Below are 26,121 nucleotides of genomic sequence, written 5' to 3' on the forward strand. Positions count from 1 at the left end.
GTACAGTGTAAAGGCAAAACCCTTCACATACCTAGCACCCGCAGGGAATTGACGCCAGGAATACCTTGGAAGTAAAGTAACCGTAAGACGAGCGCAGGTACAGTGTTAAGGCAAAACCCTTCACATACCTAGCGCTCCGCTGGGAATTGAAACCAAGAAGGATCTTCTGGGCAATGCTTGCGGAAAAGGAAATAACATCCCCGCATAGCGGGAACGTCGAGAACTACGTTGTTTGAAGCTCCAGGATGGAATTGGTGGTTTTAACATAATTGATCACTATGTTCAAAACTACCAAAACCTCATGGAGAATCCACACAACTGGGACTCAATGCTCCTGACTTGCAAGGAGGTTACAGACCTACCCGCATCATACCCAAAGACCAAGCAGGAAACTCGGGCATTTCTGCAAGTGACAAGGACTTCCCATGGAAAACCTTACAAAACCCTTTTCAAAACCCTTTTAAGTCCAAAAGTTCACCTCACTTTATTAAACACGCATGAGAAGAACATTGGACTGGGGGGACTTGAAGAGGTAGGTCCCAGCAGAGCCCAGTTGGACCCGCAAGACTCACCTTAAACAGGGACGTCTGCGCAGAGACCAACTGGATCCGCAGGACCAACCATGCTCAGAGAAGTGACGTCCTTACGCGCAGTATGCAAGCTGGTCCCGCAGGAAATGCCTCCCATGGTGAAGGACTCCGCCTGTTCCCGCAGCCTCGGATACAAGCCATGAGGGAAGGCCACCCGCGCAGCATGGCTACACGCACTAGACACTTAACTCTCCCCAGTGTCACCTGAAGGAATGAGCAAAGGCGGGAGGGGGAAAACTCCCGCCTAAATGAGCCAGTCCGTATGATGGAGGATCTTTTGTGTGATACCTGACGAGGTACAGACAAAAGATCTGACCAAGAATGCGACAGCTCACTGACAGCAGCATGGCAGACAGCACGCCACAGCACTGTGACCAATAGCCGCCGCCTACCCACCAACTCCTGCCATACCACGTGCCTAGCCTGTAGTTGGCAGAAGAGGAAGAGTGCACGACACGCCTGCTCTGTGTCAGCCGCTACCTATCCACCACTCACAGGCAGGGCACGTGCATAGGTTACAGTTGGTAGCGTGTTGGGCCGGCTAAACCCCTTGGAAACCTACCTTCGGCTATAAATACCCCAATGGTATGATCATCTTATATTATCACATTATCTTATCATATATACCTGATATCTGCTCTAGCAATCTCTTAATATACTTTTATATTTAAAGAGCAATCTAGTCTGATTCTCACGCCGGAGGGTGGTCACAAGGAGGAACCCCCCCCCTTCTCAGTGACGAGCTCACGGTGTCTGTTTTGCAGGTTATCAGAAGAACCATCTTCCAAGGGTCCAACCCCTCGTGGGAAACATCTATCTAACCCCCAGGTTATCCGTAATCTGCCCGGGGTCCGGTTGGTGTTTCTTCATATACGTTTTTTCTTTTATCGTAAAGTTTTAATGTTTTTTTTTTTTAAACTGTTTAAAGCTTTAATGTGAAACACACTATACATTTCCATGTAAAGTTTACTTTCTTGCGTGTTCACTCCTTTTTTTTCTCTTCATTTGTCTCCACAACAATAAAAAATATATATATAAGTTGCATTTACTCTTGCATTATATTATATTCCTATATGATTAGTCATAAATGCTTTCATATAAATGAAGAGAGAGGAGTTAATGCACAAAGCGGTTTTAACTTTTAAGCTACAAAATGTAGGAAAACAGCAAGATGCCACACATGTCTTGGGTAATTACTCTAGACTAGCATGATAATTACATAATAATATTACACAAAATATATAAATAATTACATACAATGTTATGCACAATATGACAGCTTATATTACATAACATATATATAAATAATTACACACAATATGTAATGCATGAAATTAATTACACAACATAAAATAATTGCACAATATAAATCAATATCGCGTAACATATATACCAATATACAAAATGCGTTGCATGTTTGTAACCGCACTCAATTATGTGTATAAATTCCGCACAATTATGCGAACACCATATCAACATTTTTTAAAATCATGTTCTATACAACATATACAGCAATTCAGTAAAAGTGAATAACCAAATTCTGGATTTAGTATAATTAACAAAACATAATAAAATATATAGAAGTTATTTGACTTTAATAATCATTATACTAGATTTAAACCAAAAAGTCAGCAACAAGCATTTATGCTTATTCCTTTTTCATATGTTATCTTTTTAGCCGTTTTGTAACTCCCTATTATTAATGATTTTGTCACAACCTAAAGTGATATTTTTTTTAATGGGCTGAAGTGAGATCAATGGTCCAAGTTACTTCTTTCTATACTCTGTAGGCTAATTTTACTTTGTATTTATGATTTATCCGATTTCTATGTATATATCTTTCGTAATGAGGTGATATCTTAAAAAAAAAAAAGTTTGCCGAAGTAAATGCACCAATAAAACTTACTTTAACCAGTAATCATATCGTAAAAATTGTATGCCTCATTGGTTTGAAATAAATAGTGGTTTACAAACTATAACTTATAACTAATTTAACATTTATTACGCTGGTAAATTACATAATTCGAATCCAAAGTTCTATCGCAATTTCAATCCTTTCTCGCATCCAAGGTTTTTCTACATTAATTTCCCCCTTCTTTTTCCTTGTTACTGATTTGCAAAATGTCAAGTGTCACCATTTCTGAGCAAAGAGTTGAACTTACGGTCGTGTCACCAAACACTCGTGTGCGTGAAATGGCACATTTCCTTGCACCAACCATCTCCATGCGGACCTTGCCTGACCGCCCTTCTAAACCCACCCCCACCATTTCCAACCTCTCGCCCCATCTTCAAAAAGTAAGTTTCTCGGCATGGTTTAATCCACAAAGGAACTGGACCAATTGGGTTAATTCCATGAAAATTGTACATGGTCCCATGTGGAAAACTCTTGGAATTTTTGATGGTATTATGCATTCTCTTTTAGAGATCCCAAAGAACAAGAGTCTAGTTCTTTGGTTTGCTGAGAAATGGTCTCCCAAGACCAACACATTTGTCCTCCCATGGGGTGAAATGACCATCACTCTAGAAGACATGATGGTTTTGGGTGGTTATTCTGTTTTGGGAGGTCCTGTCACCTCTCGTATTGAGAGTCCAGAGGATTACGTCGCTTTCAATAAATTAGAAAAGGCGTACAAAAAAATAGTCAAATCTCCTTTAAGAAAAGTCTCTTTTCGTGCATGGAGAGAAAAATTCATGGTAGACAAAAGGCTCATGAACACGAGGCGTTTTTAGCCTTGTGGTTATCAAAGTATATTTTCGCATCTACGAAAAATAGTATTTCACCTGCAACTTTTCACCTGGCTATATTGTTAGCCAGAGGGCGGAGAATCGCTATGGCGCCTGCAGTCCTGGCAACTTTGTATAGGGACCTGCACTTTTTACAAAACGCTATTTTAGACGTCCAACAAGGGATTACAAGTACGGTTGTGCATGAGGTATTCTCCCCTATGTATTATATCCAGGTTTGGATTTTGGAAAGGTTTACATATGGGATTTCTCCTTCAATACACAACATTCTCAATGGTGAAACTAGATTGCACAGATGGGCAGGGGCGAATAAGGCTATAGACACAGATAACTTGGAACATGATGCTCGTATAGAATATTTTGTATGGCGACCTTGTGCAAAGGATAATAATCATTTCATTTCCCGGAGAGTTTATGATAAATATTGGCTGTGGAGAAGAATCAATAATGAGGAAGTGGAATCGTATGCCCGGTGTTTGAGGGCATGCAAATTAGTTGGCCTAGATATTATTCAAGATTACTCTCCTCACCGGGTTTGCAGGCAGTTTGGGTATGATCAAGATATTCCAGCAGATTTTATACAAATTGAAGACAATATAGACGCTTGGGTTGACTATTCTACACCGTTGTTGAAAGGAAGTGTATACATTCCTTCAAGAGACTTTAAAGGGCGTGTGTCTGCAAGGTATGAGGAATGGTGGAGAAAGGATCCAGTTTCTCCTCCTGACCTACGAGTCCCCTCCTTCCACCAAAAAAACGACGTAAAAGGATAAACGCAAATTAGACTGTGTGAAGTTAGTTGAATAAACTTGATCAAGTATTGTTATGTTGTGTGTTAGTTCTTTTACTACGTGAATGGCACATGCCATGCTATCTTTTTATGACTAGTAATACATATGTCGTTATAGAAGGTCAAGGATTATGCTGTTGGTAAACTATCTTTTATATTTTTCGGACCGCTTCTTATATATCAAAAAAAGATATCGGCCATGGGCCCGTGATTACCAAATACGATCCTTAGCTACTATTAACATAATAAATCTAAGGATCCAGACTTTGTGAATTGTCGGCTAAATACCATACATCATGATTACCCGGAATGTGGATTCGCAAACAAAGATTCGCGTATCTCATGGCTATATGCATGAAACTGTTTTGACATACTAGGAGTTTTGAACCAGTAAGCTTAACAGTGAGAAACGAGGAAAACATATATATTACGGATTATGGGAATTGGGAATGTAGATTCACCTGGGAAAGTTTCTCTATAAGTCTCATAAATCCCCCTGACATTTATGTTTTATTATATAATGCGTACGTTTGTTAGTCGTTCAAAAGGAAACCAATAGCTTTTTTTTATTAACTAAATTGTTTCTTCATATTAAACATTTAACCTCCTATTTCACATCTCAACTATCTTATTATCATGCCAAATTAGGAATGACAAGCTAGCTGATTACACCGTTTGAAATAAAAGATAATAATAATAAAAAAAACCAGGCAAGTATAAATAAAAGTAATAGTATTAATGACTAATGACTTGACATTTATGACTAATAAATGATTGCATTAAATTAAGAGATTCAAACTTTAATTTTCTTTTTGAACGGAGAAGAAACTAAATTAAATACGAAAACAAAAATAAAAATATATTTATTATTTTTCCAAAGGCGAACAAAAAGTGTATTACCTAACAACTAAATTACACGCACTTAATGTAAGACAAGAGTTTAAAGCTAGCAATAATTAATTAATGTAAAGGTATATTCGTCCCATTATATTTGTTTATTATTTTTTAAAAGGCCAAATTTTATAAAAAAACAAAAAAAAAAAAGGATCAATTACAAGATGCAAGAACCTGAAAGAAACAAGAAAATAAAACCAACACAAACAACCTAGCCATACAATTAATCTATAATGTAAAATTAATGAAATTAAATGACACCACTTCTCCCAATCAAGACTCAATCTCTTATTCCGATTACACATCCAAAGGAATGACATAACTTTAATGTCATTTATTACCTTCACCAACGTAAACGTCTTCTTATTAAATAACATATCATTCATTGTTAACCAAATCTCCCAACACGTAACCAAAACAATTGCTTGAATCACCTCATTCGATAATCTATTCTCTCTCTCTCACCGACTCAGAAAAATTAAACCCCGGTAACTTAACCCGTTCAAGAATTATAGCCATATCCATTTCACCACCTTGCACCGCACCATCAAATGCAAGGCTGATTCTGGCACCCCTTCACACATAACACACTTATTATCTCCCACATTATACCCCTTACAAAAGGTAGAGGTGCACAAACCGGATTAAAACTCAAAACTGGTTTGGGTTAAAACCGGTTCGGTTTGGTCAACAAAAGTCAAAGCTGGTTTATGATTGGTTTCGGTTTGGGTTGAAACCGGTTTCTTATCATGGTATGATTGGTTTCTGTTCGGATTTTGCCCGGTTTTTTGCCCGGTTTTGGCCGGTTTCGGTTCGGTTAACCGGTTTGGAACCGGTTTTGGTGGAGAAAATTACAAACTGGTTCCGAACCTGCGGTTTCAATCGGTTCCAAACCGATTTCAACATAATCGGTTTCAAACACGTTTGGTTTCGGTTTAGTTTTCGGGTCAGTTCGGTTAACCGGTTTATTTGCCCGCCTCTAACCAAAAGTGCTTCTTTTTTAGCCACCCGATCCAAAAATAGTCTCCACACGAAGCAATTAACTTTGATTGCAACGCATTTCAACCAAAAGTTACCCTCCGCCTTTTGATATTTCACATTATCCATTTCCCATTCTAGGGTTTTCACCATATTCTCCACCTCCGATCACTCCTCATCCTTCCACAACCAAACATCTGGCTTGTCTTTCATTTCAAAACTTGTCAACAAACTTTTGCAAGTGCCCGGCTCATTTTTGGCTAGAGCAGTCCTAATGGCCCTAGCCCACCGCCAGATCCATGTCATTTCAGCCCCTTCCATCACGTAGCACTCCTTTACACACACAACTTTTTTCGCTCCCTCCCGAACAGTAAGGGTAACATATCTAAGATTTGTCACCTACCCATATATCAATCCAAAATTATTGCCCTTGCCCACTTGAATTTTTAGCCTAGCTGACAGATTTAAATCTTCCCCATTTGCCCCGCGAACTTATTAATGTTCTTCCAATAGATTTTTTAACCAGAATGCAAGCCCAACTTCGTGTACCTGTGTGAATTGCTGTAATTACTTTGACCCACATTGAGGAATTGCCATTTTTGTACCTTGACCACCATTTCACCAATAATGCCAAGTTAATTGCCTTTAGACTCCCCCACTCCTAGCCCACCTCTATCTCTTATTATTGTTTGCAAAGCAACCCAACTTATCCTTTCGTTATCCTCATTACCACCCCAAAGAAACCTCTTTCGCTTTGTTTCTAACTTTTTAAGCCCGTCCGTAATCGAGAAGTAATAAACCACCAAACTTCCTAAAGTCGACTTAACAAGCGTAAGTCTCCCACCAAGAATTTTGCACGCTTTGGGGCCTGTCTGATATCCTGGATCCGTCACTGTCCACTCGTGACATATAACTCGAAGTTCATGGTAGAGCTATTAAGGTTGACTTTCTGCTGTCCTTAAAAGGCTCCTTCTACGAACTTACGTAATTATGAGTTTGTTTGTAACTAATTTAACATTTATTACCATAGTAAACTACATGATCCAAAGTTCTATTTAAACCTCTACTTCTACCTCATCAGAGCCATCACAATCTCCATCCTTCATGTTGGATATTCCTGTAGTAGAACCGGAAACAGATAATTAGAAACAATAAATGATAATGGTGAACCGGGCTTGTGTTTGACACAATTCCCTTAAACAGATTCGCGGTCTGTTCCCAGGGTACTCCGGTTCGAAGCAGTAGCGGACTGCCGAACTTGATCACTTGTCTAAAATGAAACCGCAATGATGTTGCAGCGGAGAGGATGAGAAAGTTGTGTGTCTTTGGTCATATAAACTGAAGCATTTCATCTAGTTTTATAATAATAAAACTTGTAACTTATTATTGACCATTAGTGCATAATAATACTTAGTAATTATCATAATAATGGTCATCATTAGTGCAATGAAACAGAAAATAATAATCATTACTGTTTAATGATCATTAATGTCATTGACTATCAGTTACGAAATTAATAATAATAATAATCATTAAGAGAATAATTATCATTAAATCGTTTGACCAACTTCAGTTACGAAATTCTCAAAAACAAATGCAAAACCGGAAACCCAATTTTGCACCCCCCTGCGCGCGGTAGGAGTTGTAGTAAAACACATCACAAATTTTCAAATGAGTAGTGAAGATTGCATCTTATAAACTACTTCTCATTTTGTTCCACGTCCGCTGTGGGACAAGGTTTTACAACTTTAACTTTTAAGACATTCATTCACACACACTTCTATTTAATTTTCCAACACTTCATAGCATCCAAGATTTCTCTACATTTCCCTTTCTAGTTTGTTAATTACAATTGACTTGCAAGCATGTCAAGTATCGCCATTTCGGATATAAGGATTGAACTTATTGTCGCATCACCAAACACTCGCATGCTTTAAGTGGCATGCTCCCTCACACCAACCATCTCCATGTGGACCCCACCTGATCGCCCTACTAAACCCGCCTCCACTATTTCCAACCTTCCGCCCCATCTTCAAAAAGTCAGTTTTCCAGGGTGGGTTGATCCACAAAAGAACGGGGCGGATTGGGTTAATACATGAAACTTATACCTACTCCTATGTGGAAGGTTGTTTGAATTTATGATGTCATTATGCATTCTCTTTTAAAAATCCCCAAAAACGAAAGTCTGCTTCTCTGGTTTGCTGAAAAATGGTTACCCATAACCAACACATTTGTGTTACGATGGGGTGAAATAACCATCACTCTCGAAGACATGATTGTTTTAGGTGGTTTTCTGTTTGGGAGGTCCTGCCACTTGTCAAGTCGAGCTTCCAGAAGACCAAGTCGCTTTAAATAAACTAGCTAACACGTATGAAAAGTTAGTTAGATTTCCTTCTAAAAGGGTCTCTTTTAATACATGGATAGGAAAATTCATGGGTAGACAAGAAGCTCATGAGCACGATGCATTTTTAACACTATGGCTATCAAAGTATCTTTTCGTGTATAAGAAAAACACAATTTCACTTGAAACATTCACATGACTATTTCGTTAGCTAGAGGGCGGAGAATTGCTATGACGCCTGCTGTGCTGATTACTCGCCTCATCGGGTTTGATCAAGATATTCCAACAGATATTATACGGATTGTAGACAATGAAGATGCTTGGGCTAACTGTTCTACACCATTGTTGACCACATACATTCCTTCACGAGGGTTTAAAGGGCGTGTGTCAGCAAGGTACGAGGAATGGTGCGGACTCACGAGTCCCTCTTCCACCAAAAAGACAACATAAAAAGGATGCGCACATATTAGTTTGGTTATAGGTAGTTGAATAACGTTGATCAAGCAGTGTTATGTGGTGTGTTTCTATAAATAGTAAAAAAAAATTGTCGTGGTTGAGAATTATGTTGCTAGTTAAGTATCTTTTATGATACTCCAACCACTTTAAATAAAAGATATACTAAACCCCAAGATGGTATTAGCATAACTCTATGGATCCTAACCTTGTGAATTTAGCCGGCCAAATTTCATACACCGCGATTACCCGAAATATAGACATACAAATATTCCATTTTTTTGCCTCAATTTTTCCATGAAGTAAAGCATGAATACTAAGTTTAAATATGTGCATTAACCATATTGTCATCTTCCTTATGAATTATGATTTAACATTAATGTACTTATGGCTGATGCAATGACTACTTGAAAAAACAATGAAAACAAACAATTTTTAGTGCGTTACGGTATGATTAGTTTGTCGAATTGTTGTCATTCAACCTATTTGATTCCAATGAACAAGAATAGGAATGGAATTTGAGACGTTTGTTTGATGTTTAAGGACCTTTGAACTAGTGGACTTAACGATGAGAAGTGAGACAATAGCTAAAGGTTTCTGGGAATCTATAGGGATGTTGGTTCATCTAGGGGTGTTGGTTCATCTGGGAAAGTTTTTCTGTAACTTCGATAAATTTCTTGTGACATGTATGTGCTTATTTGTTTTTAGTATTATAATGAACATAGTAGCTAGTCACACGGGGTTGAAATATATGTAAAACTACCTTTTGAATCTGTGTATATAATGAATTTGTTAAATGATAAAAATACATAAGATCCATTATTTGAAATAAAGAAACACAATTAAAGGAAAAAACAAAAAAAAAATGAAACATATAGGACAAACAATAAGAAGCCTAGAATTTAAAATTTACGAATTTGAGTGATGTGCTGAAAGCGGCCTATAAAAACTTAACATAATTTAAATACTTTAGTTTTAAATTTATAAATCTAGACTCTCCTACTGCTAGACCACTAGACAAGAAAGTGTACATATCGATTGTAGTAAAGCAAATGAGGTCCGGATATCGAACCCACAAGACACTAGCGACAAGTAGACTAGACTATGACTAAGAACTTAATGATTTTACTGATTAGACAATTAACTAATTAAACTAAAAGCTGGCACTAACACTAGCAGACTTCAATGCTATGACCTAAACGAACTTAAAGATAGGAGAAGCACCACCTAGGTTAGAATACTACTTGTGAATCTTGTGTCTCTCATGGCTATGGAAACTCTGATGGAACCGGGATCTTAAAATACGATACCCTTAGACAACCTAGTGGATATCTGATCATTCTCCGGGTTTGACCTAAAAGGAAACCCTAAAGGGCGTTTAAACTTACCGGTTAGTCGAATTACTTGTCAGTCTCTCAAACAACACTAAGGTACCCTAAAACATAGATTACCTGTCAGTCTCACTATCTCAATACACCCTAAAGTGCAAGGGGTAACCTAATAACAATCGATAAGATATGGAATTACAATGAACTAGGAAACTTTATGTCAGAGCATTGTAGCCTAAACACCTAATCCCAAGGACAAGCTAACTATCTATTACCTCTCAGTCTCTAGATAGATAGAATATAAAGCTTTAACAAATCACCAACCAATGGTCCTATGGTTTACTATGTCTAGAAAAACCATAAAATAATCACAAACACACCTAAGTGACCTAAACATGCATATATAACTTAAAGACATTCAACAAGATACACAAGAAACAAAGATCGATAATAAATCAAAACTAGATACGCAAACACATCATGTCAATTATAAAAAGATTCTTTACTTTAGTATTAGTCCAGCATTATAAACTAAAAGCCAAGATAATATCCGCAAGGCACAAAGTAATCATCAAAAAACCTAGATAGCTAGGGGTTTAGCCAAAAATCATACTCAAGAACAACACATAATAATATGGTTCAATAACTGAATTCATAATAAAAACAATAAACGCAAACCAGAAAATAATGTTTAGATGAACCCTGCTTGCTCTAGTTGAATAACCATTGCTTGCTCCTTCTCTTTTCTTCTTCTTCGTCTTCCTTTTTTTTCCTGCGATGAAACACAGAGAACTCTCTGAAGGAGCGGCTCCCAACTTCTGCCGTGATGGCCCTTTACTCTGAAAGAATTAGTAGACCCAATTTATATAACCTACTATGCCTTGCAATTCCCGTCTACATTGTTCACTGATATAACGTTAAATATATAAAATTCTGTGTATATTCTATTTAATATTTGATCAGTTTTGCTCGGTTTTATGTAAGATTTATACACTACTAACATATTTGTATTTAGGTTTCGGGTTTCAATGGTGTTGAAAAAGGGCAAAAAAACAAGCAAAAACAAGCCAAACGGGAGAACAGGAGGATCAGGAAACGAACCGGATCGCACCAGGATTGAACCGGAACGAAACAGACCACCACCCACCCCCTAGCAAGCCGCGTCGCACGGCTAGGAGGCAGGTGGCCGCCACGTGGTGCCTTGTGCTCACTTGCTGGAATATTCTACGAATTTAGGGTTTTTGGGCCTTGAAAGTCTATATTAACACTCCTAAACTTAACCCTAAACATACCCTGAAAAAGGCAGACGAATTTTGAGTGTTCCAAGGCTTAGGATTGTTACTTTTGGCTGCTTTTAAGGTGAAGAATCATTCGGTGAAGCGCTTCTTGTTTGAAGACGAAGATCACGGGTTTTATCTTATATTTTCACCATGAATTCTTTCAAGATCATTGTGTTTGATTTTGCGATGCTTGGCTAGACTTTATGAACTACTTAGGCACATGATGAACCTATGTTGACGTTGTGATTGATTTGGAATTTGTTTATCGTTATGGTTTTATGAACTAGTTAAAAGATTTAATCATATTAAATTGATGCATATGGATACTTAGGATTGTTTAATGAGTTTTATTCCATAGTTGCCTTGATTATTGTTTGTCATATGATAGGTCGCTATTAGGTCAATTACTTTGTGTTCTTGATTATTTTATGACTAATTTGCAATAAGATCATAGGAATAATATTATCAAATAAACCTAAGTGCTACTAACCAAACTAGCTGTAAGGTGCTATGTTATTGATAGGTCTTTGTTAATTAATCTTGCTAGATTTAGTTCTTCGAAAGGAGTCCGTCTAGGTTTGGTTATTTAATATGTCTATTGAGTCAATTAAATATATTAAATTGTCTTTGATTTCCGCGTTGTAAGGTAGGATTTCATTATAAAGGAACTAATTCATAAATAATTAGGTGACCGTAAGGAAACTTGATTTTTAAAACTGGTGTGCGTTAAAACTTATTAGAAACCCATAGGTGTCTTCTTGAGAAGGGTCATGGGTCCTGTTCGGGTTTTCTTTTAAGCGTCTATTTTACGATTCCAGCTCCATAACTAAATATTTTCCCAGTTAATTAAACAACTGAAACTTAGGGGATTCTAGCCTAGACAGTTTTTCATTATCATTTGATTTAAATCAATAATCTTGTGTTTCGTTTAATTTATTTGTTTTCTTAAATTAGTTTTAATAATAGTCTTAATTTAATATTTTAATTAACCCCCCCCCCCTTTAAACAAATTAAGTCGTTTTTGTGGTTGAGTCTAATTAGCTAGTTAACGTAATTAAAAGAGTCTCGTGGGTTTGATATCGGGACTTACTTAGCTTTACTAGAGTCGATCAGTTTACTTGCCGGTTAGTAGTTTAGTTGAGTTTTAGAGAGTCTAGAGTATTACTTAGTGTCTAGATTACCATAATCTAGTTAATAATATTAGACTACTTTCAGAACATCATTCATTGTCTTCATCTCTCATCTAGCAGCCCAGCAAAGTTAGCACACCATCATATTAATCATGCCCCCTCCCACAATCTAATTAAGTAGCAACTAAATCGTTGTGAGCCCATATTTCATTTATTTATTTTCTTACTTTACTCGATCTTAAATTTGTTAATTTTTGCTCAAAACTTCATTTTACATCGCTGGCGGATACTGCCATCTCTTTGTTTCTCAACGTGCCATAGGCAAACCAATATTCACATGATTTTCCATCATAACTCAAGCTCCAAAGTCCTAGTGAAATTTTAAAACAATAATTAATTCTTATTATTGATTAATAGATTAAATTATGTCCATACTAAAATAGGACTGATTTGGAATTTAGGTATGTTTAACGTGACAATTACTAATAATAATCAAAATAATAATAATAGACAATTCACTTCACTCGATGGTCTCAAATTAAGTAAAAATTTATCCATTTTAGCTCGTTGATTCTTGAAAGCTTTAAAATATAAGTTTGAGCAAGTTAGGAGTAATATTAAAAAAAACTCTACCTCAAATCAACTCAAAGTGTATGAAATATTGTTATAAAAATATGTATAATTTAGACTATATCATTGAGAAAATCTATTAATATACAACATTTGTTGTTTTATCACAAGTATTCTTATCATCATCAAATATCACAAGTTTAAGACCACGTCTGCTAGTTACCCTGGATCACACAACATATAGTTGTCTATAGGAAGAAAAACATGACATTAGAGGATCAAACCAACCTTAGAAAATATCCTTAGCTCTTGTTAATCATCATAGCAAAGCATACAGAAAGCGGGAAACGTCTTCTTTGGAATTCGAATGGAAACTTTTTATTAGACGGAGTCAAAGAAACTCTATGTACAGCATGACGTTTGCCAATGTCACTGCCTGATATGATATCTACTTCTATAACACGATTAACAAGATATTTTATTATTAACCATGCCCGGTTACATAATCCAGTTTTCGAATCAAGATTTCTAGTACAATAACCGGGACATCAACTTTCAGTATCATCTTGTGATCATTAGAATAACCGGGAAATTTTAAACCATTGAGAACATCATCAGGTGAATATAAGCTCGGATCAAAGTCTTCGTTTACTTAATCTGGTTTGCCAATACTATTATAACTTAGGTATTCCTTATATTCTTCACGAAATCTTAAGAGTTTCTAACACTTATTGTTGAAAACATTTTTGAATAAAATGATTATTAATTTAAAATACTTTTAGTTATAAAAATAAAATTAACAAAAATGATTATTACATTACATGTTTGACTAAAATATTATATTTTGAGTTAATTCCAGATTCTACATGATGACTTTTTTTCCTATACTTTTAAAAATACCATTTGAGTTTAACTTTCATATATTTACTTGTTTAATCTTTAATTAATATTTTATAATTTACTGACTATTTTATAACCTATTTGCCAAAATGATTTTGACCCATGACCTATGGATAGTTAGAATGAATGAGATGAGAGATTAGAAGATTAGCCATTAGGAGGGAAAATTGACTAGTTTATAACTCAACGGCCAAAATGGTTTTGACTCATGACTAGGGGTGTCCAAAATACCCGAACCCGATTAACCTGACCTGACCCGACCCGAACCCAGATAAGCAAACTCGGGTCGGGTTAAATAGGGTCAAAAATTATTAATCGGGTTATTCGGGTTAACCCGAATAACCCTATTAGTGGTGATACTTAACTTTAAATACAATGATCAGAAGGTGAAATAAGCACTATAAAGGCAATAATGTAAGCTTTATAGAGGATTTAATTATCTTGTTTGTTCATGAACCGTTCAACGAAAATTTCATTTATGGTGTGTTCATTTATTAAACGAACGACCATGAACATTTGTTTCACTCGTTCATCTATGTTTGTGAACGTTCAATTATGATCGTTCATTTAAGTTTGTTTACATTCGTTCATGTTCGTTTACATATTAATATAACATTATTAAATATTATCTGCATTTAGTAATTATATCACCCTAATATGTTTTATATTTGTTTGTTTGCGTTTATTTAAATGTGTTCATTTATGTTCGTTAATGTACGTTTGTGTTCGTTAATGTATGTACATATATGTTCCTTCATGTTTGTTTATCTTTGTTTAATTATGTCCATTTATGTTCGTGAACTCTACGTTTAGATTTTAAATGAACGAACATAAACAAACACGAACATGCTTAGTTTTTAACTAACTAATATGAACACAAATATTTGTTCGATTAAGTGTTCGTGTTCATTAAAAGTTAAATGAAAGAACACAGGCATACCTTTGTTCATGTCCGTTCGATTCGTTTATAAGTTTATATATGTAATTATAAGATAATTGCTTGTAAAAGAAATAGAAAATTGAGTGGAATGAGAAATTTTGCGACATACAAGTTACAAACATAAAAAACAACTTAAAATTATGAAGTAACATGGTTAACCCGATTAACCCGACTAACCCGACCCGACAAACCTGAAACCCGAATAACCCGAACCCGACTAACCCGAACCTTAATAGGGTCGGGTTGTGGGTTAGATATTTTTTAAGGAAAACCCAACTAACCCGACCCGATTAACCCGAAACCCGATCGGATTGACCCGATGAACACCCCTACTCATGACCCATGGATAGCTAGTGTCACGCCCGGCCTAAGGGGCCAAGCCGTATAACCAATAATTGGTGCATGTTTTGTAAATACATCAGAGTTGCTTCTTCTATGAAAGTCTTTCAATAAAATAATCTTTTTATAAAATCCCAGGTTTTAAATACCCTTATTTTATTTCAAACTTTTCTTTAACTGAAAACATAAATTACATTATGTTAAAATAAATATTTGAGTCATTAGATAATATCTAAGGGACTATGTCTCCAATTTCTATTCTGTCTTTTTTGTCTGATCTAACCTTACTGATTTTCTGTAAAACAATTTTGAAAATACGTCAACGATATGCTGGTGATTTTCTGTAAAACAATTCTAAAACTTTTTTAGTCTTTCGTTATGTAACATTCGTTAATTTTTCAAACCCAAAACTCAGAGTTGCTTCTTCTACGAAAGTCTTTCAATAAAATAATCATTTTATAAAATCTCAGGTTTTAAATACCCTTATTTTATTTCAAACTTTTCTTTAACTGAAAACATAAATTACATTATGTTAAAATAAATATTTGAGTCATTAGATAATATCTAAGGGTCTATGTCTCCAATTTCTATTCTGTCTTTTTTGTCTGATCTAATCTTACTGATTTTCTGTAAAACAATTTTGAAAATACGTCAACGATATGCTGGTGATTTTCCGTAAAACAATTCTAAAACTTTTTTAGTCTTTCGTTATGTAACATTCGTTAATTTTCAAACCCAAAACCCGGCCCATTTAAAATGTTTGATGTAATTCGGACCTTCAGTTATTATTAAAGATGGTAAATATATTGAATATGATCATTATGTTGTTTATGATTTTCATGATGTTTTACTAATATTATTATCTCAAGCATTAAATTTAAGTCAAGATCAATTCAATTCGTTTATGTTTTGATTACATTTCAACTATTATTTTTTCATTAATTATGATTAATTGCATATTTTGAATATTCAACTATATTTATTTTGACCAATTCCATGACTTTTACCCATAAGACTTATCTTTTGACTTGGTATAGAAGATTTTTAATTCACCTAAACTATATAATGTATGACATCTTTACTTTCATCAATTTTTGGTCAAACCATTTAATTTCATCATTAACTTTTGCTTAAGACTTGGCTAAAGACTAGCTTGACCAATTAATATGGTCAAGCATTGTTATTAACGACTTTTGCACTATAAATTCATGTCCTACCTTTGCAAATCTTTCACCACAACCCAATTAACTCTCACTCATGCTCTAGCTCTCTTTTGGTGTTAAAGTCCAAGTTTGACCAAGAAAGTCAAACCGTTCAAGTTCTTCTATTTATTTGTTATTCCATCCTTGGGTAATTTATTATTTTATGTAAAACACATCATGTTGTCATCACCACGTTGTCACCTTATGTCGACAGTCATGGTTGTGTTTCACTATCGCTTGTCGGCTCGTTTAATATTCGGTTAAAAAAAAGTTTTATGTTAAAAAAAAACTAACCTTTGCAAAACTAATAAAACCAAACCAAACATTTTCAATATGTCACTTCATCTTATCATTTCAAATATGTTAGACATAAACCCGACTCAAAATCGAGTTCATGTTTGACCAAAAATGAACCACTCGATTAACTTGTTTGCTTAAATAATAATCGGTTTAACAACAAACCGAACTCATTAAAATTAATTAATAAATATTATAACATATATTTTTCCAAAAACTAAAATAGATTGACTAAAAGTTAAGTAACTAACTTGTTTTTCTCTTAACTTACAAAAATAGAATAAAATTTTATTTTTAACAAACTTTTTACTCATGAATTTATAAACCGAACATGTCGGCCATCTTTTTTTTTCTTTCTTATCTTTCCTCAAACTCATTTTTACCCTAGTTATTTTCTTATCTAAGGTCGCTTATTGAACCGAACTTTGTCGGTTCACTCGCTTAAGACATCTTCGCTTATTTTCTCTTTTCCCGCTAAGTAACAAGTGAGTTTTCATAACCCTGTTTTACTTTTACACGTTTTGGGGTGTAGCACGTCCAAACTTGGTTTTCTTGTGTCAAACTAAAATTCACATGCGTGTCTTGTATGTATTTGTTTTGTATCATATTGCTTGTAAACTGTGTGATTATGTGCTAGTTGTTTGTTGTTTTTGTTGGTGGATACACATACTCATAGTGGGAGGGTCCGAGGGGACGTACCTGCGCCGTCCAGTTGTTAATGGCGGTATCATACACATACTCATAGTGGGAGGGTCCGACGGGACGTACCTGCGCCGTCCATTTTTAAATGGTAGTATCATTATCATTATTCTATACTCCAAGTAGCTCGGCGAATGGGGGTTCCTTAGTAGATTTGACTTATGTCAAGCGAACATGAATATTATGTATTTACTTTTCTTTTGCTTTATGATTGAGACGATACATCTTGACTTGTGAATTTTTACTCTTTTCGTATTATATATATGCAAAACTTATGAATTCTCACCAACATTATTGTTGACAAAATATATTATTTTAAACGTGCTGCAGGTTAAAGTTTAAGGATTGAAGACTATATTAGTTGGACCATTAAATTATTAGAAACATATCATATTGAATTTCAAAGTTATTGTATTGTGTATTTGTGATGTAAGGAAATGAAATGAATATAATTATTTTTGCTTTAATAGTGTTACGAGCTTATGAGTGATCTGTATGTTACATTCAGGCGTATTCCGCTTAAACCCGGGGTGTTACACGTTAAACACAAATATAGTTTTATGTATAGCTCAGCAGGGCATTTGTTATGTCCCATTGGACGTACCACTAACATACACACACAGGTCAACATTTCACCGATTGAGATGTGGTTTGAGACTGACGTATAGCATGCCTGCTATTTTGTCAATTATGTAATTCAGACACATGTTCATTTAGTCTGAGTGTTTTTATTTTTTATCTTGTGTTGTTACATTTTAGGGATTGCATCATCTCATGTAAACGTTTTCAGACTCTTTAAGACAAACAATATGTATGCCTTTTTAAAGTAAATTAGTTTGTTTAGCAGCTAAACATATTCACCATTCTTTTCGGTCAATGAATCTATTTAAAGGTTTTTAAAAAAGGTAACGTATTCACGTTGTAAAATAATTTACGAGGCCCAAATGGCTTTAACAAGGCTCTATAGTAATCCATGAATTAATTGCATACTCATATGCCTTCTTTAAAAACGGCGGCTGCGTACTTATTTATTAAGTTTATAGGGAAGAGTTAAAATGCAAAGGGATACAAAAATAAAAAGTGTGAGAAGGATTTATGGCACACAAAAAACCCCTAAAAAATTTAAAAAAATAATAAAAAAATCATAACTCAAAATATAAATTAAAAAGGAAAAAAATTTAAAAAACCAAAATGTTTCCCCCTTCATTCCCGTTCAAAAAAAAAAAACCAAAAAGACGCAATGCTGAAAATGAACAAACAACACAATGATAAATAAAAAAAGACACAATATACCGCAAAATATAACACAATATTGAACAAAATTAGGGCTGGTATATCGTGTATACCCGTACACGATAAGACACGAACACAATAAGACATGAACACGAAATGGGTATACCTATACACGACACGAAAACTTTTCGTGTACCTGTATCCTAAACACGAACACGAACCTGTTAATACCTGTAATACCCGATAATACACGATAAGAGCTGTTTAGAAACACATTATTGACAACTTGTTTAGGGAAATAAAAGTCGTTGAAAGTTCATAAAAGTCTTAAAATAAAACATAAATCCATGATCCTTAACAATTTTAAGACAAAAAACCATAGAAGCAAACAATAACAAGCAAACAAAATTCGTTGAAAGTTCATGGAGGCCTTAAAATAAAGCATCCAAATTCTAATCAAGCAACATCAAGTTCCAAACTTCCAAGCTCCAATTGGTCTTTCTTCTCAAATCTTCAATTCCAAGCAAGCAAACAATCAAACCTACACACAAAATAAGTATAGTCAATTAGTCATATTAATCATGGACAATTGGACATATTCATATAGTTTTATCAAGCAACATTACTAGAAAGTTTTTGAGTGGGGTACCTTAGGATTGTTCATTCTTTTTAGCAGGCAACACTACTTGAAGTGTTTGGAGTTGGTACCTTAGGATTGTTCACCGAGTTTGAAACATTTGATTCACAACTAATGTCAAGCGCCATTATATCTTCAGTGAGCTCTTCTACACTAACTTTGTTAGAACCTACAAAGTACAAACAAACACATATATTATAAAATTATAATATAATACCATGTATAAAACTTATAAAAATCAAGCAAAGATGGACATTACAAAAATCTCCATCTAACCAATCTTTTGTGCATACTAGAGCCTCAACATTAAGGATTCATCTTCTAAATCAATTTTTATAGAATCACTCTCCATCTAGAATCAATAAAGAAAAAAAAAACATAAAGTTACAAAAAAAAAAAACTTAAACCAAAATAAGTATAGTTGAATAAAAAAAAACATACCGTTGTTTTGGCTTTCTTATCCTTCGTCTTCTCCGCCTTCTTTTGTGGTTCCCTTATAATTACCTAAATAGTAAAAACTAACAAATGTGAGCAATCAAAAGTTCAAAACTAAATAATCAATTAAAACAGCCCTATAATTCACATCAATACTTAATAGTTAGATTAGAATCTAAAAACTAATTTCATTCCTAAATTGCAACAAAATAATAATATGAATCCTAATATGAATCTAAAAACTAAATAATAATAGGTAGGTAGAGATTAATAACTTACCAAGTAGAAGGAAGCACCGGCGGGCGGCGGTGGCTCTAACAGCGGAGAGGAGAAACTGAGAAAGTCCGGTGAGGAAGTGGTGGCGGAGGAATCACCAGCGGGCGGAGGAATCACCGGAGAAGGGCGGCGGGCGAAGAGAGGTTTGGCCGGAGAAGTGGTGGCGGCGATGGAGACGTGAGTTAGGGTTTGGAAACGTGAAGACTGAAAGTGGAAACGTGAGTTAGGGTTTGGGGATAATAATAGTTTATAATTATAATATTATATATATATATATATATATATATATATATATATATATATTTAGTTATAAAAATCTAACCAGGTACTTACAGGTAAACAGGTATTTTACCTGTTTAGACACGAAAATTAACAGGTAAATTTGTGTATACCTGTTTAGTACACGAAACCTGTTAAGGCCTTACCCGTTACCTGTTAAGGTCGTGTAGGTACATGTCGTGTATTCGTGTCTCGTGTATAAATTGCCAGCCCTAAACAAAATATAACACAATGTAATGGAATTGGTACCAGGTATCGAACACGAACACGAAACACAAAACAGAATACAAACCCAGACAAGTTTGTTATTATTGAGAAACTTCACAAAACTCAATTGTTCATATTACTATCTTCTAAACCCCAAAGCACGGGTATTTATAATCTAACCTATCACGTTTAGACTACAATTAGGATTGCTAAATAATATGACCTGATAATTATACTAACAATTAAATCTGAGCACATTTAATTGTTTATAGTTATCCACTCTTTAAATCATGTTACTTTGCCTTGCACGCCAAGTAACGCACTTGAACAGAAATTCCCAACAATCACCCCCGGAATTTCAAACTCAAAACCGACAAGTCTTCAACTCCAAGTAATTCCCGCATCTCCTTGAATTTGATTCTCCCAAGAACCTTCGTCAAGATATCGGCACATTGCTTAACACCACTAACATGCTCGACACTTACTTCTTCACGATCAACACATTCCCGAATGTAGTGATACCGAGATTTAATGTGTTTGGTCCTTCCATGGAAAACCGGATTCTTCACGAGAGCTATCGCTGATGTATTATCGATACGTAACACCACTGCTGGAATTTCCTTGTCGAATAACTCACTTATCAATTCCCTTAGCCAACTCGCGTGACACGCGGTTGCGCTTGCCGCCATGTACTCTGCTTCACACGATGAGAGTGCAACTGTATCTTGTTTCTGACAACACCAAGTAATTGGTGAAGACCCAAGATAAAATACGTGCCCCGTAGTGCTTCTGCCATCATCTTGGTCAATGTTATGGCTACTATCACCACGTTTTTCCCACGAGTGTAAGAAATACCAAAATCGAGAGTACCTTGAATATGACGAAGAATTTGCTTTATATGACTTGCATGAGATTGCTTCGGGCTTTGCATGTACCGGCTTACGACTCCGACCGAATAAGCCAAGTCAGGACGAGTTTGTAAAAGGTACCGGAGACACCCGACAATCTTTCAATATCTCGTAGCATCAAAATCTTCTTCTTTTAACTCGCCATGTAGGAATGCGGATTTGACATCAAGGTGATGCAATTCCCAACCTTCATTCGCTGCGAGAGATAATAATAAACGAACTGTTTCGAGTCTAGCCACTGGTGCGAAAACCTCGCCAAAATCGACTCCGGGTTGCTGAACATAACCCTTTGCCACAAGTCTCGCCTTGTGTTTATTAAGCGAGCCATCCGCGTTTCTTTTAACCTTGAAAACCCTTTGCCAAAATCACCTTTGCACCATGTGGTAACTCGGTTAACGTCCACGTATTATTTTTATTTATCGACTCAATTTCAATACGCATTGCTTTCACCCACTCCGGTTTTGATTTTACATCATCAAAACAAACCGGTTCATCATCAGCAAGCAATAAAGTATCTTAGTCAATCATACTCGAATTCAAGACATAATCACTAAAATGTACCGGGGTAACCGTCGCTCGAGAAGATCTTCGAACAGCCGACTTAGGTGTAACCGTGTTGCTTGTACCAGCCGGGCTTGTTGGAGCATCTTCGACTATCGGTTCTTCATCGTCTTCTTCACCTCCATCACCACGTGAACTCGTAGAGTTTGACACAGGGCTCGACTCGATGTTTTAGGTATTAATGATTACTTCTCCGGTGTCAATTTCATCACCAAAGTTCACCCAAAACATACCAGGTGATCGATCCTGCTCATCGATTATTTCGATACTTTTACCCCAATTCCAACCTTGTTTTTCATCAAACTCCGTGTCACCAGCTCAAATCACAATAATTTTTCTAGTCGATGGATTGTATAATCGATACGCCGCCGAACCTTTCTCGCTTCCGAGATAAACTAAACGAGTCGAACGATCGTCTAATTTCTTAATACTTCCACCAAGTATTTTTGAATACGCAACACATCCAAAAACTTTAAGAAATCTAAGACCCGGTTTCTTTTGTTTTAACATCTCATACGGTGTTTTGTTTTTTAATGCTTGAGTTGGAATTTTATTAATCACGTCGGTCTAATGCCTTACCGCTTCTCCCCACATATAATTAGGAACTTGTCTCGCTTTTAATATACTCCAAGTCATATCCAATATCGTGCGGTTTCGCCTCTCCACAACACCGTTTTGTTGTGGTGTATATGGAGCGGTTAAATGCCGAATAAAACCCTTGTTTTCAGAGAACCGATTGAAATCACGAGACGTAAATTCTCCCCCTCGATCGGTTTGAAACGTCTTAATTTTCTCACTATTTTCCGCTTCCACCATGACTTTAAATCGCTTGAAGGTATCTTCTTATTAAAAAAAAAATTATTATTATGTGTTACTGAGACATTCTAGAGCTTATAATGTTAATACTTCTCAATCAAGATGCAAGAATGAGAACGGGAAGAAGACTCTACAGATCGACGTGTACTTACAATTTAATCAGACACTACGGGTCGAGGTCAACTCGGGGTGACTTGGGGAAAGCCAAATACGCTTTGACAATAGATAGGAGGCATCACAATCTCTGATGTGTTGCCCATTTAAATTTTGAGCTTAATTGAACCTAACCCGTATCACAGAAGCGATGAAAACCATTTTAAGTTATTTACCTGCTTACAACCTGTTTCTTTATGTCATAATACAGCTGAACATGGATCTATGTGACAGTCACTTAATTAGTATGATTCCTGTTCGGATCTTTTCTAAAACATGTTGGTCCCCGACTAGAATGAAATTTGATCCCTCCTGATCGAGCATGGTAAAATAATTGATGCCTTGAAACAGTTCTTGGCATCTCAGGGGGAGAAGAGCTGTAAGGGTGACGAGCTGAGGACAAAAAAGAGCAACGATCGAGACGATGATCCCAATGCATCGAAAGGTGCAGGTGGAGAGTTGCCAAGAACTGAACAAGCTCTTGGGACTTCCACATCTCAGGGGGAGTCAACGAGTGCAGCTGGCGGTTCAGGGGATGATGATGTGGTGGTTGTGGATGCTGAGGAGGTGTTAGATGGTGATGATGATGTGTTACCATTGGAAGAGATTGAGAAGATAGGGGCTGAGATCGTGATTGACGATGAAGTTGAAGAATGAGAGATTGTGGAGGAGAATGTTGAGCATGAAATTCCAGCAGTTGAAAAGTCATATTTGGGTCAAGATACGGGATGTGATGAGACAGAATGGGAGGAGCAGCCAAGATGGAAAGAAGGCTACGCTCAGTGGTTCGTAAAGACTAAGAAACCGGCGGTCCCTACTATGTTCAAGAAAAGTTACAACATCGGGGGTTATGCTGAATCGAAAAAGAAATATCAAAGAGTAGTTTCAGTTTGTGTACTAGAAGGCGTTCATGCTTGAAGATGGAAGATACAAGATTTTTGGGATTACGAGACACATGTTTGAAGATAGAGATATGAAGCTACTGCCAAGGGGGAGTCTGTTGGTACATGATGTCAGTAGTTCAGTATCTAGTGTCTGTAATCGAGTTAGTATGTTTTGTATTTAGAATTAAGCGAAGTTGTCTCACAAGTTCGCCTGATATGGGCGAACTTGTTGAACAAGCGAAGTTAGTGACAACTTCGCCTAAACATGTTAGGCGAAGTTGTCGAATGTTATATTAGTTTAGGTTACGGCTTGTTTGAGAGTGTGGTTCAGTTTTGTGTAATCGGTGATTGATATATCACGTGTTATCAGTTGCAATACAACGTGTTCTTTGTTTATTGTAACGTGTGTTTGATTGTGTTTAACGTGTTTCGTCTTCTACGCTCGTATCGTCTTACGTAGGGATTCCGCACCTACGTAGAACGAGATATTCCGTGTAGATCCGGCTGGGAACCTACAAAAAGTCCACATGAAACGTGAAAAATCATCTATCAAGACGAACACGTACCTATTTCCGGCTATGGTACTAGGAGTAATGGGCCCGCATAAATCTCCATGGATTAGTTCCAAGACTCGGGTTGCTCTGAAAGTCGCCGACTTCGGAAACGGTTTCCTCGTTTGCTTCCCGACTAAGCACGAGTCACAAATTTGATTTTCTTGATCAACTTTTGGCATTCCAACGACCATATTCTTTTTCACCATTTGTTTCATAGACTCGAAATTTAGGTGTCCTAGTCTCGCGTGCCAAAGCCAATTCTCGTTATCAATCCGGGCTTGTAAACACACGGGTTTCCCCGTCTTTAATTTAATCGTATAAAGACGATTCTTGGATCGAGTAACCAGCATCAACAACTTTCCTTGATCATCATACATCAACAAGTAATCGTCTTCATACGAATATCACAACCGCTTTCTGTTGCTTGCCCAAGACTAATAATATTACTTTGTAAACTAGGAATATAATAAATGTCGGTCAGTAATTGTTGCTCCCCCATTTTACCGACTAGCAATATCGACCCTTTCCCGCAAATATCCACATAAGATCCATCTCCATATTTAACTTTGCCACCAACACGCTTATTTAATTCAAAGAAAAAAGATACATTACCCGTCATATGGTTGCTCGCACCGTTATCCAAATACCACAAGTCTTGTTCGTCCGAACCACCTTCGTAATCCTTTGGTATAACCTTCTGTTCATTCAAGTATACTTTTTCTTGAACACACCGCACCATATAGAGGGACGGGTCTTTTTTCTTTGCGTCGGCCAAATTTGCTTGTTTATCTTTCCTCCTTTCCGGACACCTCGAGACGAAGTGACTGAATTCATCACAACGAAAGCATTGAACTTCCGAGTAATCCTTTTTAACCTTTCGTTTATCCCCTTCATTGGATCCTCCTTGTGAACCACGGTTCTGACTACCACGTCCACCACCACGTCCACTATCACGTCCTCGGTTCAAACCTTTCCCGCGACCCCTACTCGATTCGCGTGAAACCTGCCTCGAACTCGAAGAGGATTCAGAATGATTAAACAAAAGTTTACCTTCTTCAGAATGCAACACGTGTCCTTTGATACACTCCTCATAAGTCTTTAACCTCCCGACAACATCCTCAAAACCGACTGTTTTAAGGTCTAACACTTGATCGAGGGATGCTACAACTTGGATAAACCAGCTCGGTAGGCTCGTGAAGAATTTCTGAACTAGCTTCCTTTCTTCATACGCTTGTCCAAGTGTGGTTGCTTTAGAGGAGATTGCGGTTATTCTCGAGGCATACTCGTCAATTGTTTCGGTTTCTTTCATCATCAAACTGTCAAATTCACGTATTAACGTATGAAGTCTAGCATCCTTCACATGTTCCGCGCCCTTATTTCTTGACTTTATGGCATCCCACATCTCTTTTGTCAATTTAAAATTACCGATTTGAAATATCTGTTCCTCGGGAATCGACTGAAACAGAAGCGTCTTCGCGATGTTATTTTTCTTCACGTCATTAGAGCCAGGGTCAATTACATCCAAACTCCATGAATCCCAAAAATAACCTTCATATGCATACTCCAACTCGTGTAGTTCGTTTTTGTCAAACGGGGACACTGAAACGATCCGGAGGTCGTCTCTTTACCCGTTTGGTTCGCGCCACTCATCTTGTTTCTACGGCTATAAGATTTTGAAAAATCCCTTGGTGTAACTGGTTCA

General features: G+C 36.3%; 2 protein-coding genes across 2 annotated transcripts; one reads left to right on the forward strand and one right to left on the reverse strand.

Annotated features, from left to right (window-relative positions):
- Positions 1–3,421: 3,421 nt before the first annotated feature.
- Positions 3,422–4,108, forward strand: LOC143565988 (uncharacterized). Its single transcript, XM_077052797.1, has one exon. It carries the CDS (start codon positions 3,422–3,424, stop codon positions 4,106–4,108), a length of 687 nt encoding a protein of 228 aa, XP_076908912.1.
- Positions 4,109–24,795: 20,687 nt separating this feature from the next.
- On the reverse strand, positions 24,796–25,821 carry LOC143565989 (uncharacterized). The gene has a single exon (XM_077052798.1). It carries the CDS (start codon positions 25,819–25,821, stop codon positions 24,796–24,798), a length of 1,026 nt encoding a protein of 341 aa, XP_076908913.1.
- Positions 25,822–26,121: the final 300 nt, after the last annotated feature.

The sequence above is a fragment of the Bidens hawaiensis genome, unplaced genomic scaffold, assembly GCF_021521415.1.
Source record: "Bidens hawaiensis isolate Kalapana, Puna unplaced genomic scaffold, B.hawaiensis_p1.1 tig00022670_1, whole genome shotgun sequence".
In the NCBI taxonomy this organism is placed as follows: domain Eukaryota; kingdom Viridiplantae; phylum Streptophyta; class Magnoliopsida; order Asterales; family Asteraceae; genus Bidens; species Bidens hawaiensis.

What these genes read in the sequence shown, in the direction of transcription:
- LOC143565988 (XM_077052797.1), top strand. Translation starts at nt 3,422, where the DNA reads ATGGCGCCTGCAGTCCTGGCAACTTTGTATAGGGACCTGCACTTTTTA.
- LOC143565989 (XM_077052798.1), bottom strand. Translation starts at nt 25,821, where the DNA reads ATGTGGGATGCCATAAAGTCAAGAAATAAGGGCGCGGAACATGTGAAG.